At 30.8% G+C, this 14,747-nt stretch overlaps 2 protein-coding genes across 2 annotated transcripts; both read left to right on the plus strand.

Annotated features, from left to right (window-relative positions):
• The first annotated feature begins 7,513 nt into the window (after positions 1 to 7,513).
• On the plus strand, positions 7,514 to 8,613 carry LOC132751985 (piggyBac transposable element-derived protein 3-like). Its single transcript, XM_060742218.1, has 3 exons — positions 7,514 to 7,530; positions 7,741 to 7,982; positions 8,225 to 8,613. The coding sequence occupies exons 1-3, from the start codon at positions 7,514 to 7,516 to the stop codon at positions 8,611 to 8,613; spliced, it is 648 nt and encodes a 215-aa protein (XP_060598201.1).
• A 678-nt stretch (positions 8,614 to 9,291) lies between these two features.
• On the plus strand, positions 9,292 to 9,720 carry LOC132751983 (piggyBac transposable element-derived protein 3-like). Its single transcript, XM_060742216.1, has one exon. It carries the CDS (start codon positions 9,292 to 9,294, stop codon positions 9,718 to 9,720), a length of 429 nt encoding a protein of 142 aa, XP_060598199.1.
• The last annotated feature ends 5,027 nt before the right edge of the window (positions 9,721 to 14,747 follow it).

Below are 14,747 nucleotides of genomic sequence, written 5' to 3' on the forward strand. Positions count from 1 at the left end.
ATATGTTCACGACATATTTTATTTCATGTTGGTGGCTGATATGTGGAAAAGAGACTTCATCAATGATGACATACATAGATGAGAATAAAGATAAATGATTAAAACTCAGATATGTACTTAACCGGCTATTTAAAGTGTTAAGTTCGGTAAAAAAATACCTGTGTATGTCACGGCCATTCACAAGCAAACTGAAATTCCATTAATAGCGTCCCGTATATTCACAAATTTAATTTGATATCATTCTGCATCTGAAAAGAAAATTAGATAAATTATTGTCGTTCTGACCACATTTGTACAATAACAAAGTATTGGTCAAGTAGAAAATGATAATAAGAAGACTCACTTCAAGATAGAATACTTGAAGATGTTACCGCACTGTTACAACCAGTTTTGCAATAAAAACGAGTTTTGCAATAATTTTATTGCAAAACTGGTTGCGTTGACATGATTTCATTGCAATTTGATTACAACCGGTTTTGCAATAAAAAACGAGTTTTGCAATAAAATATTTTTTCTATCGGATTTTATTGACATTATGCAAAAGACATTATAAAATTTATCTATGTATATTAGGATTGATGCAGGAATTATTTTCTGGGATAATGAGTGTATATGCATATGATCAAACATTAATTTACATTCTCAATTTCATTAGTCGTTTTTCTTTTAATATATATGATGAAAGGATGATCATCATGAAATATCAGGACATGTACATTTACAGCAACAACTGTATTTGCTCAAATTTCGGTCATATACATACAAGAACTTTTAGTAAGGCCTTAACTTACCAATTCTTTGGTGAAAGAAAAAAAAAACGATTTTTGCAATAAATTTATTGCAAAACTGGTTGCGTTGACATGATTTTATTGCAATTTGATTACAACCGGTTTTGCAATAAAAAACGAGTTTTGCAATAAAATATTTTTTCTATCGGATTTTATTGACATAATGCAAAAGACATTATCAAATTTATCTATGTATATTAGGATTGATGCAGGAATTATTTTCTGGGATAATGAGTGTATATGCATATGATCAAACATTAATTTACATTCTCAATTTCATTAGTCGTTTTCCTTTTAATATATATGATGAAAGGATGATCATCATGAAATATCAGGACATGTACATTTACAGCAACAACTGTATCTGCTCAAATTACGGTGATATACATACAAGAACTTTTAGTAAGGTCTCAACTTACCAGTTCTTTCATGAAAGAAAAAAAAACGAGTTTTGCAATAATTTTATTGCAAAACTGGTTGCGTTGACATGATTTTATTGCAATTTGATTACAACCGGTTTTGCAATAAAGACGAATTTTGCAATAAATATTTTTTCTATCAGATTTTATTGACAATAAACAAAAGACATTATAAAATTTATCTATGTATATTAGGATTAAAAGGCAGGGATTATATTCGGAAATAAATATAGTCTCGTTTCTTTTAATATATATGATGAAAGTGATATACATACATGACGTTAAAATAAGGTCTTACTTACCAGTACATTGAAGAAATAGACATATACGACTTTTTATTACTTCAAAGCTTACAAGTTATAATACAAAAGTGTTTACAATATTATTACAAAACAAACTCGTTGCGATGACATATTTTTGTATCATATTTTCACACCAACTTGTACAATAAAAACGATATTTGCAATAATAACCCGTTGCGTTGACATAATTTTATTGCCATGTATCCCAAGCAATTTAGCGCAAAAAAAACGAGTTTTGCAATAAAATATTTTTATATCGGATTTGATTGAGATTATAACGTTGACATTATAAATTTCTTATGCGTAAATAAGAACTTGCATGCAGGGCTTATCTTCGGGAGTATTGTATACATGTATATGATTAAAACATTCTAAAAGTTGCTTTTTTTTTCTTTTAGTATTTTTGATGGAATAATGATCATCATGAAATATCAGGGCATTACATGTTCAACAACAACTGTTGATGATATTCTTACATGACCTTGTTATAAGGTCGAAACTTACCAGTGTTTTTCAGAATTTAATGATAACATTATTGCAAAACGCCTTGCGATGACATCATTATGTTGCAATTTTTCACAACCAGTTTTCAATAGAAACTAATTTGGCAATAAAATATTCGCTATATCAGATTTTTTGAGATTATACTCTAGACAATATAATGTTCATCTTTGTCTATATGGATTCACATGCAGGGATTCAATTCAGAAATATGCACATAAAATCTATGGTTAAAAATATTTTTATTGCAAATATGATAATGGAATGATTTTTATTGAAAACGAGCGCATTTACATTATCTGAAACAACTGTGCTTTTGCAAACTCTTTGGAGCAAAACTCTGTGATATACATTCATGATATTGTTAAAGGGATATTCAGGCAACATAATATCAAAAATATTAAAATGATCTAATGTACTGAAATCAAGCTAAAGTTACTTTTCATGAAGTTTCAGCATGAATTTCTTTTTAAATTCTATATGTTTTGGGTTAGAAGCATAAATATATCTATATAGGTTGAACAAAATTTAGACGTCAATAGAATCACCAAATAGTTTTAAACAAGTCTGGTGACTTGAACAAACCCTTGAAGTTACAATTACAGATATTCTGGATATTGTGTGATTGAAACAAGCCTAAGTCAATCATTTGACATGTTCTTTAAACGTTTCCAGAGTTCACTTTGACAACTATTGTGAAATGCTAGCGCTCTAACCTGACCCACGTGGGTCAAGTTAGGGAACCACAATTTTATTCTTTAACTGTGGTTTATTCGTTGACTGTCTAATAAATTTATTTTGAGGGCATTTACAGAATAATGAATGAAAAATTCAAAACTAAGAAATGAAAATTTTGCCTGTGTCTCTCTATAAATTGTCGAAATTTACAAGTACTTTTGAAAAGTGTTGACAACATTATTGCAAAACTATTAACGATGAAGTTTGGCAATGAAATAGAATTATATGTTTTATGTCTACACCGTACTGAAGATATTATAGTATATACATATATTTGTACATCAGGATTTATATGTAGCGAAAAAGGTAAGGAACATAATGTCAAATTTTGCCGTTAATTATTCGAAGTACAAACATGTCCGCGTTATGATTTAGAAACATAAAACATTTTTCTCAAGAATGTGTTAATTTTTGAAAAACTCGATACAATGAATTAATATGTGTACCAAACTCCTTTGGAGATATTTAAGTGATGATATTTTTTAAATTAGCTCTTATATGTAGTTTAATTTTGCAATTAGGATTGATATGTGTTAATGCTAAAATGACTAAATTGCGGCTTTGAGATATGATTACAGTTTCTTATGTCCATAGATTTAAATGTGTGTTCAGCAAAGCATGAAAATTACACGAAATTGCACGGTTTTAGCAATTAAAATATTAGACAAATCTGTCTTATATTTTTACAATACAAGAGCGATCAGTGATCACATGTGTCGCCTCAAGATGGCCAATTTCATGTTTGGACAAGTTTTGTGACAGACGGACAGACAAACGGGCAGTGCACAACTAGACTTGGTACTGATCATTCCTGTAAAGTTTGGACGAAATTGCACCAGTAGATTATGAGGAGTAGTCCCGACAAGTTTTGTGACGGACGGACAGATAGACAGACGGATAGACAGACAGACGACGGAGAAGTGATCCCTATATGTCGCCACTACTCCGTAGAGGCGAAACAAGTCAGTGTTTTCTTTGCTTTCTTTTTTGACACTAAAAGCACCTAAAATCATTTTTCAAAGACGACTATGCAAAAATGTGTTACTAAAATATAGATAAATACAGAATCCCTAAAGAAAGCCCAACACGGCAAAATTGAAAATGTTGCAGGCTCGGTTTGATTGAGCCTGTTCATGGACGGTACTTGAAAGTGCAAGTTACCATCCATGCCCCCTAGCACCAGCTTAAGCAGAATTCAACATTAATACGTGAAATAGTAAAATTTTGAATTTAGAAACATCCGCAGATGTGTTCATACGGCGGTTATCATGGACCCCTCAATGTGACACTTCAGTGCCATTCCATGAAAAGCGGCGTATGGTCCCCAAGTAATAAAAAGCGTGTGCCCTAAACGAGAAAACAATGGGCGGAACTAAATAAAATGGAATTTTGAAAGGGGATCAGAGGTTATGAACACTAAAAACTTGTTTAATGGTTTTCTTTTTGTCAAAAGCCTGCCAACCATGACAAGGTCGAAAACCATCTGGCAGGATTTTTTTTCTTTTTTTTTTCTCTTTTTTTTTTTTTCATTTTTTAAATCTTTCATTTTTTTCTTTTATTTCTCAATTTTTTCATTTTTTTTGCATTTCTGTTATAACTCTTTTCATCTCGTCTTCATTATTTAATTATAAATGTGTGTTCAGCAAACTCTTTTCATCTCGTCTTCATTATTTGATTATAAATGTGTGTTCAGCAAAGCATTAAAATTACACGAAATTGCACGAATTTCGCAATTAAAATAAAAGAAAAAACTCTGTCTTATATTTTTACAATAAAATCAGTGTTTTATTTGCTTTCTCTTTGACACTAAAAACACCTAAAATCATTTTTCAAAGACGACTATGCAAAAATGTGTTACTTGAAACTTGTTTAATGGTTTTCTTTTTGTCAAAAGCCTGCCAACCATGACAAGGTCGAAAACCATCTGGCAGGATTTTTTTTCTTTTTTTTTTCTCTTTTTTTTCATTTTTTAAATCTTTCATTTTTTTCTTTTTTTTCTCATTTTTTTCATTTTTTTTGCATTTCTGTTATAACTCTTTTCATCTCGTCTTCATTATTTAATTATAAATGTGTGTTCAGCAAACTCTTTTCATCTCGTCTTCATTATTTGATTATAAATGTGTGTTCAGCAAAGCATTAAAATTACACGAAATTGCACGAATTTCGCAATTAAAATATAAGAAAAAACTCTGTCTTATATTTTTACAATAAAATCAGTGTTTTATTTGCTTTCTCTTTGACACTAAAAACACCTAAAATCATTTTTCAAAGACGACTATGCAAAAATGTGTTACTTGAAACTTGTTTAATGGTTTTCTGTTTGTCAAAAGCCTGCCAACCACGACAAGGTTGAAAACCATCTGGCATTATTTTTTTCTTCTTTTTTTCTTTTTTTCTTCTTTTTTTCTGTTTTTTTTTTTATATTTATTTTTCTTTTCTTTTTTTTATATATTTTTTTTTTTTTTTTTTTTTTTCGTTTTTTTTTCCTTTTTTTTTCTTTTTTTTTTTAAATTCTTTATTTTCTTTCATTTTCTTTTTATTTTGCATTTTTGTTATAATTCTTTTTATCTTTTCTTCATTATATAATTATTTATGTGTGTTCAGCAAAGCATGAAAATTACACGAAATTGCACAAATTTTGACAAACTATGTCTTATATTTTTACAATAAAATTAATGTCTTTTTTGCTTTCTTTTTTGATACTACAAGCACCTAAAATAATTTTTCAAAGACGACTATGCAAAAATGTGTTACTAAATACTTGTTTAATGGTTTTCTATTGGACAAAAGCCTGCCAACGACGACAAATTTGAACACCATCTGGCAGGATTTTTTTCTTTTTTTTTTCTCTCTTTTTATATTTTATTTATCTTTTTTTCTTTTTGTTTAATTCTTTTGTTTTTTATTCTTTTTTTCTTTTTTTCTAATTTTTTTCTCTCTTTATTTTGCATCTGTGTTATAACTCGTTTCATCTTTTCTGATTTTGTGTCGCCTAAACGGAGTAGTGGCGACATATAGGGATCACTTCTCCGTCGTCTGTCTGTCCGTCTGTCTGTCTGTCCGTCCGTCACAAAACTTGTCCGGACTACTCCAAATAAACTGCTGGTGCAATTTCGTCCAAACTTTACAGGAATGATCATTACCAAGTCTTGTTGTGCACAGTGCACATTGTCAGCATTTTCCGGTTCAATGATTTTTGTCAGAGTTATGGCCCTTTAATAATTTTTATTTTTGAAGTTTATCCGGACTACTTCTCTTATACCACTAATGCAATTTCAATGAAACTTTACAGGATTGATCTGTAGTTCAAGTCCTTGCGCGTATTGCACGGGTTTTCCGGTTGAATGATTTTTGGCCGAGTTATGGCCCTTTGATAAAAAGGTGTTTTTTTCTGTGCGTTGCCACATACACAAAAGCTTGTCCGGACTACTCCTCAAAAACTACTGGTGCAATTTTATCCAAACTTTACAGGAATGATCAGTACCAAGTCTAGTTGTGCATTGTCCGTCTGTCTGTCCGTCTGTCACGAAACTTGTCCCAACATGAAATTGTCCATCATGAGGCGACAAATGTGGTCACTGATCGCTCTTGTATTGTAAAAATATAAGACAGATTTGTCTTATATTTTAATTGCAAAATTCGTGCAATTTCGTGTAATGTTCATGCTTTGATGAACACACATTTAAATCTATGGACATAAGAAACTGTAATCATACCTCAAAGCCTAATTTAGTCATTTTTAGCATAGAGAGGAAGTTTCAACAAAATTTTGTCATCGCAAGATAAATTCATTAAAAGGCAGTTGTTCATAAAGAATATGACCTTATTATGCAACAATATCATTTTTTTATCAAATATTTGGTAATAAAACATATTTTTGTTTAATACGACAGATATATTTCAATCGTGTTCGTTTTCCGAATTGATTTAACACATATCAATCCTAATTGCAAAATTAAACTACATATAAGAGCTAATTAAAAAAAAATATCATAACTTAAATATCTAAATATAAAGTAGTTTGTTACACATTATTTCATTGTATCGAGTTTTGCAAAAGTTAACACCTTTTTGAGAAAAATGTTGTAAGTTTCTAAATCAAAACGCAGACATGTTTGTACTTCGAATAGTTAGCGGCAAACCTTGACATTATGTTCCTTACCTTTTTCGCCACATATAAATCCTGATGCTTGAACACTTTTCAAAAGTACTTGTAAATTTCGACAATTTATAGGGAGACACAGGCAAAATTTTCATTTCTTAGTTTTGAATTTTTCATTCATTATTCTGTAAATGCCCTCATAATAAATATATTAGACAGTCAACGGAACAAAACTTATCTCTAAAGAATAAAATGGTGGTTTCCTAACTTGACCCACGTTGGTCAGGTTGGAGCGCTAGCATTTCACAATAGTTATCAAAGTGAACTCTTTAAAGAACATGTCAAATGAATGACTTACTAAAAGGCTTGTTTCAATCACACAATATCGACACTGTCTGTTATTGTAACTTCAAGGGTTTGTTCAAGTCACCTGACTTGTTTAACCCATTAGCGCCTGTTGTCTACTTTTGTAGACACTAGCAGTTATCAGTACACTAGGACCTAATTATGAGCGCACATTTGTTTATCATTATTATTCTATACTTGTTGTCATGATAAGCGTTAATTGGACTATTTTGCTAGACAAAATGCAGACCACTACGTTATTTGCAGTGTGTTTTCAACAAGAATGTAATAAAAATTGCCTTGAAAATATTATTGAAAATGGCTAGCAGAAACAGGTATGTAAAACTTTATATTGTTTTTATTTTATATCATAAAGTATGATTGTTTTATATTGTATAATTATATTTCTGCTCAATTCCTGTTTTATAATTCAGAAATATGTATAAAATGTGTTATGACAGTCAATTTAGATTTTGTCTACAAAAGTAGACAATAGGATCAAATGGGTACGTTTTATCATTATGAAAATATTTTGTTGTTTACAGAAGATACACAGTAAATGAAATCATATTAATGCTTGAGGATGAAGGTAACTTTGAAAGGGCAGATATACATGTTCAACCACCTCCTGTAGATGAACTGACAGATGAAGATAGTGCAAGTGAAGATGAAGAAGTAGGTTACAACAACCTCAGTGGACGTCAGTTAGACCAACAAGCAACAGCGACAGTTATTCGCCTAGATGGACGTCATGTTGTTGATTCAGCACCAGACTCCGATCTAGTTAGTAATAAATAAATAAAATAAATAAATGAAATAAATAAATAATAAATAGATAAATAAATAAATACGAAGCAAGTAAGTAAATAATGTACAGTAAATCCAGTTGAGAATAAGATTTTTTATATTTATCATATTTTATTTTTCAGGAAACTGACCATTCTTCAGATTCTTCTGATACAGATGAATAAGAAGTGCCTGCAAATATTGCAAAAAGACCTCAAGTAAGAATTTCACTACGGGATCCAGCTCCGCGTCCCAAACGACCTGCACCAGTAAAGAGGAAGTGGGAAAATAAAGATCTACCTGAGCAAGATAAAGACAGATTCACTTGGCATGGCTCAAATATAGACAAAAGTCGATGGCCGCAAACACCAGATGGCATCTTCAACTTATTTTTTGATGATGACGTGATCAACATGATTGTTGAACAGAGTATAAGATATGCTGGTTCAAAAGGCAACCATTCGTTTTCAACTTCACCCCAAGAAATTAGGATCTTCCTAGCAATTCTGCTTATATCAGGCTATAACACTGTGCCAAGACGGAGACAGTTCTGGAGCCGGGATGATGACGTAAGGAATGAGGCAATAGCTCGTACAATGCCGCGAGACAGATACGACATATTGGTGCGATAACAACAATCTTGACAGGGAGGACAAGTTTAGCAAAGTAAGACCACTGCTATGTCTGCTGAATGAGCGCTTCTTGTTATACTTCTTGAAAGAGAAAAACCTTTCAATCGACGAAAGCATGATCCCGTACTATGGGCGACACGGAGCGAAACAGTTTATTCGTGGGAAACCAATTAGGTTCGGTTATAAGATGTGGGCGTTAACGACAGCACTTGGATATGTTTTACAATTTGAGCCCTATCAAGGGGCAAAAGGCCACCAAACCCATGATCCTGGCTTCCTTGGAATGGGCGGAGCAGTAGTTATGGACCTGCTTTCAGAGCTGCAGAAAGATGATGCATACCATCTGACTTTTGATAATCTATTTACTTCCCTGAGGCTCGTGGACCGGCTTACAGATATGGGAATATCTTGCACAGGAACCATCCGTGCCAACCGAATAGAAGATTGTCCTGTCAAAAATGTAAAAGACATTGGAAAACGCAACGAGGAAACTATGATAAAAGGTATGACGCACACAAAGGTCTGATAGTGGTGAGGTGGAATGACAACAATATAGTAAATGTGGTGTCAAATTGCCATGGAGTTGAACCATTGCAACAAGCAACACGGTGGTCAAAGCAGGCAAAAGCTAGGGTGCGCCTTCCGCAGCCATACCTTATAAAGCATTACAACCAGACAATGGGAGGTGTGGACAGGATGGATCAAAATGTTGAGAAGTATCGTATCTCTATCAGATCCAAGAAGTGGTGGTGGCCAGTGTTTATGTATTGCATTGACCTTGCGGTGCAGCAGACCTGGCACATTTACCGTGCTACTGATGCAGGATTGAGGCAACCATTAGATCTGTTAGGTGTCAGACGAGCTCTGGTTACTGTGCTGCTTGCTCAGGGGCGTACACCTGCTGTCAGCCCTGGCAGACCAAGAGGTAGGATGAGGCCATTGTCAAGAAGAATTCCAGACCATATCCGACTTGATGGTAAAAATCATTACGCAAAGCCAGCAAAAGAAGTGCGCTGTTCATTGTGTGGAAAAAAATGCAGGACACAATGTTTCAAATGTAATGTTGGAGTGCGCAGGAAATGCTTTGAAATGTTTCACAGTGTTTAGGTATTCATACGATCAAAGCCAAAAGACATGAACAATAATAATTCATATTCAGAATGAATTTCAGAGTGAACACTTCTGTGCCTAATGTCTACTTTTGTAGGAAAGGTAATAGAAAAATTGCCTGTATAAACTTTAAGGATTTTTTCAAGTAAAAGTTATCAAATAAACCAACAATAGGTTATCTGGACATATATTCTATATGTGTTTTACATATACCCATTTGCGCCTGTTGTCTACTTTTGTAGACAAAATATTAAAACACTAAAATAAAAAATACAGTACTTATATTTGAAAAATAAACGGATATATGTTATAACTATATGGTTACTATATGTTTTATACATTTCTTATATAAAAATAAAATTCCGGCACAAATGGGTTAAAACTATTTGGTAATTCTATCGGCGTCTAAATTTTGTTCAACATATATAGATATATTTATGCATCAAACCAAACATATATAGAATTTAAACAGAAATTCATGCTGAAACTTCAAGAAAAACTCATTTTAGCTTGATTTGAGTGCATTAGATCATTTTAATATTTTTGACATTATATTGCCTGAATATCATGAATGTATATCACAGAGTTTTGCTCCAAAAATTTGCAAAAGCACAGTTGTTTCAGATAATGTAAATGCGCTGGTTTTCAATAAACATCATTCCATTATCATATTTGCAATAACAATATTTTTAACCATAGATTTTATATGCATATTTCTGAATTGAATCCCTGCATGTGAATCCATATAGACAAAGATAAACATTATAATGTCTATGAGTATAATCTCAAAAAATCTGATATTATAGCGAGTATTTTATTGCCAAACTAGTTTCTATTGAAAACTGGTTGTGAAAAAATTGCAACAAAATGATGTCATCGCAAGGCGTTTTGCAACAATGTTATCATTAAATTCTGAAAAACACTGGTAAGTTTCGACCTTGTAACAAGGTCATGTAAGAATATCATCAACAGTTGTTGTTGAACATGTAATGCCCTGATATTTCAAGATGATCATTATTCCATCAAAAATACTAAAAGAAAATAAAGCAACTTTTAGAATGTTATAATCATATACATGTATACAATACTCCCGAATATAAGCCCTGCATGCAAGTTCTTATTTACACATAAGAAATTTATAATGTCAACGGTATAATCTCAATCAAATCCGATAGAAAAAAATATTTTATTGCAAAACTCGTTTTTATTGCAAAACCGGTTGTAATCAAATTGCAATAAAATCATGTCAACGCAACCAGTGTTGCAATAAAATTATTGCAAAACTCGTTTTTTTTCTTTCACCAAAGAATTGGTAAGTTAAGACCTTACTAAAAGTTCTTGTATGTATATCACCGAAATTTGAGCAAATACAGTTGTTGCTGTAAATGTACATGTCCTGATATTTCATGATGATCATCTTTACATCATATATATAAAAAGGAAAAAGACTAATGAAATTGAGAATGTAAATTAATGTTTGATGATATGCATCTACACTCATTATCCCAGAATTAATTCCTGCATGTCAATCCTAATATACATATATAAATTTCATAATGTCTTTTGTATAATGTCAATGAAATCCGATAGAAAAATATTTTATTGCAAAACTCGTTTTTATTGCAAAACCGGTTGTAATCAAATTGCAATAAAATCATGTCAACGCAACCAGTTTTGCAATAAAATTATTGCAAAACTCGTTTTTTTTCTTTCATCAAAGAACTGGTAAGTTAAGACCTAACTAAAAGTTCTTGTATGTATATCACCGAAATTTGAGCAAATACAGTTGTTGCTGTAAATGTACATGTCCTGATATTTCATGATGATCATCCTTTCATCATATATATTAAAAGGAAAACGACTAATGAAATTGAGAATGAAAATTAATGTTTGATCATTATTATGCATATACACTCATTATCCCAGAATTAATTCCTGCATGTCAATCCTAATATACATAGATAAATTTTATAATGTCTATTATATAATGTCAATAAAATCCGATAGAAAAATATTTTATTGCAAAACTCGTTTTTATTGCAAAACCGGTTGTAATCAAATTGCAATAAAATCATGTCAACGCAACCAGTTTTGCAATAAAATTATTGCAAAACTCGTTTTTTTTCTTTCACCAAAGAATTGGTAAGTTAAGACCTTACTAAAAGTTCTTGTATGTATATCACCGAAATTTGAGCAAATACAGTTGTTGCTGTAAATGTACATGTCCTGATAGTTCATGATGATCATTCTTTCAACATATATATTAAAAGAAAAACGACTAATGAAACTGAGAATGTAAATTAATGTTTGATCATATGCATATACACTCATTATCCCAGAATTAATTCCTGCATGTCAATCCTTATATACATAGATAAATTTTATAATGTCTTTTGTATAATGTCAATAAAATCCGATAGAAAAAATATTTTATTGCAAAACTCGTTTTTATTGCAAAACCGGTTGTAATCAAATTGCAATAAAATCATGTCAACGCAACCAGTTTTGCAATAAAATTATTGTAAAACTCGTTTTTATTTCTTTCATCAAAGAACTGGTAAGTTAAGACCTTCCTAAAAGTTCTTGTATGTATATCACCGAAATTTGAGCAAATACAGTTGTTGCTGTAAATGTACATGTCCTGATATTTCATGATGATCATCCTTTCATCATATATATTAAAAGGAAAACGACTAATGAAATTGAGAATGTAAATTAATGTTTGATCATATGCATATACACTCATTATCCCAGAATTAATTCCTGCATGTCAATCCTAATATACATAGATAAATTTTATAATGTCTTTTGTATAATGTCAATAAAATCCGATAGAAAAAATATTTTATTGCAAAACTCGTTTTTATTGCAAAACCGGTTGTAATCAAATTGCAATAAAATCATGTCAACGCAACCAGTTTTGCAATAAAATCAAAATTCTTTTTTTTTTCTTTCAGCAAAGAACTGGTAAGTTAAGACCTTACTAAAAGTTCTGGTATGTATATCACCGAAATTTGAGCAAATACAGTTGTTGCTGTAAATGTACATGTCCTGATATTTCATGATGATCATCCTTTCATCATATATATTAAAAGGAAAAAGACTAATGAAATTGAGAATGTAATTTAATGTTGATCATATGCATATACACTCATTATCCCAGAATTAATTCCTGCATGTCAATCCTAATATACATAGATAAATTTTATAATGTCTTTTGTATAATGTCAATAAAATCCGATAGAAAAAATATTTTATTGCAAAACTCGTTTTTATTGAAAAACCGGTTGTAATCAAATTGCAATAAAATCATGTCAACGCAACCAGTTTTGCAATAAAATTATTGTAAAACTCGTTTTTTTTCTTTCATCAAAGAACTGGTAAGTTAAGACCTTACAGTTCTTGTATGTATACGACCGAAATTTGAGCAAATACAGCTGTTGCTGTAAATGTACATGTCCTGATATTTCATGATGATCATCCTTTCATCATATATATTAAAAGGAAAACGACTAATGAAATTGAGAATGTAAATTAATGTTTGATCATATGCATATACACTCATTATCCCAGAATTAATTCATGCATGTCAATCCTAATATACATATATAAATTTTATAATGTCTTTTGTATAATGTCAATGAAATCCGATAGAAAAAATATTTTATTGCAAAACTCGTTTTTATTGAAAAACCGGTTGTAATCAAATTGCAATAAAATCATGTCAACGCAACCAGTTTTGCAATAAAATTATTGCAAAACTCGTTTTTTTTCTTTCACCAAAGAATTGGTAAGTTAAGACCTTACTAAAAGTTCTTGTATGTATATCACCGAAATTTGAGCAAATACAGTTGTTGCTGTAAATGTACATGTCCTGATAGTTCATGATGATCATTCTTTCAACATATATATTAAAAGAAAAACGACTAATGAAACTGAGAATGTAAATTAATGTTTGATCATATGCATATACACTCATTATCCCAGAATTAATTCCTGCATGTCAATCCTTATATACATAGATAAATTTTATAATGTCTTTTGTATAATGTCAATAAAATCCGATAGAAAAAATATTTTATTTGCAAAACTCGTTTTTATTGCAAAACCGGTTTGTAATCAAATTGCAATAAAATCATTTCAACGCAACCAGTTTTGCAATAAAATTATTGTAAAACTCGTTTTTATTTCTTTCATCAAAGAACTGGTAAGTTAAGACCTTCCTAAAAGTTCTTGTATGTATATCACCGAAATTTGAGCAAATACAGTTGTTGCTGTAAATGTACATGTCCTGATATTTCATGATGATCATCCTTTCATCATATATATTAAAAGGAAAACGACTAATGAAATTGAGAATGTAAATTAATGTTTGATCATATGCATATACACTCATTATCCAGAATTAATTCCTGCATGTCAATCCTAATATACATAGAAAAATTTTATAATGCCTTTTGTATAATCTCAATAAAATCCGATCGAAAAAATATTTTATTGCAAAACTCGTTTTTATTGCAAAATCGGTTGTGATCAAATTGCAATAAAATCATGTCACCGCTACCAGTTTTGCAATAAAATTATTGCAAAACTCGTGTTTTTTTTTTCTTTCATCAAAGAACTGATAAACAAAGACCTTATTAAAAGTTCATGTATGTATATCACCGAAATTTAAGCAAATACAGTTGTTGCTGTAAATGTACATGTCCTGATATTTCATGATGATCATCCTTTCATCATATATATTAAAAGAAAAAAGATGAATGAAATTGAGGATGTAAATCAATGTTTGATCATATGCACATATATTCATTATCCCCGAATATAATTCCTGCATGTCAATCCTAATATACATAGATAAATTTTATAAAGCCTTTTGTATAATCTCAATAAAATCCGATAGAAAAAATATTTTATTGCAAAACTCGTTTTTAGTGCAAAACCGGTTGAAATCAAATTGCAATAAAATCATGTCAACAGTCATGTTTTAGTAATCAATTTGATACATTACTTATATAATACAA

This window comes from Ruditapes philippinarum, unplaced genomic scaffold, assembly GCF_026571515.1.
Source record: "Ruditapes philippinarum isolate M1 unplaced genomic scaffold, ASM2657151v2 ctg5802_1_1_1_1, whole genome shotgun sequence".
NCBI classification, from domain to species: Eukaryota; Metazoa; Mollusca; class Bivalvia; order Venerida; family Veneridae; genus Ruditapes; species Ruditapes philippinarum.

Bases quoted from the DNA above. Each gene is read 5' to 3' on its own strand.
- LOC132751985 (XM_060742218.1), top strand. The intron at 7,983-8,224 runs GTAATAAATAAA...TACGGGATCCAG, and splicing joins ACCAGACTCCGATCTAGTTA to CTCCGCGTCCCAAACGACCT.
- LOC132751983 (XM_060742216.1), top strand. From the start codon at position 9,292: ATGGGAGGTGTGGACAGGATGGATCAAAATGTTGAGAAGTATCGTATC.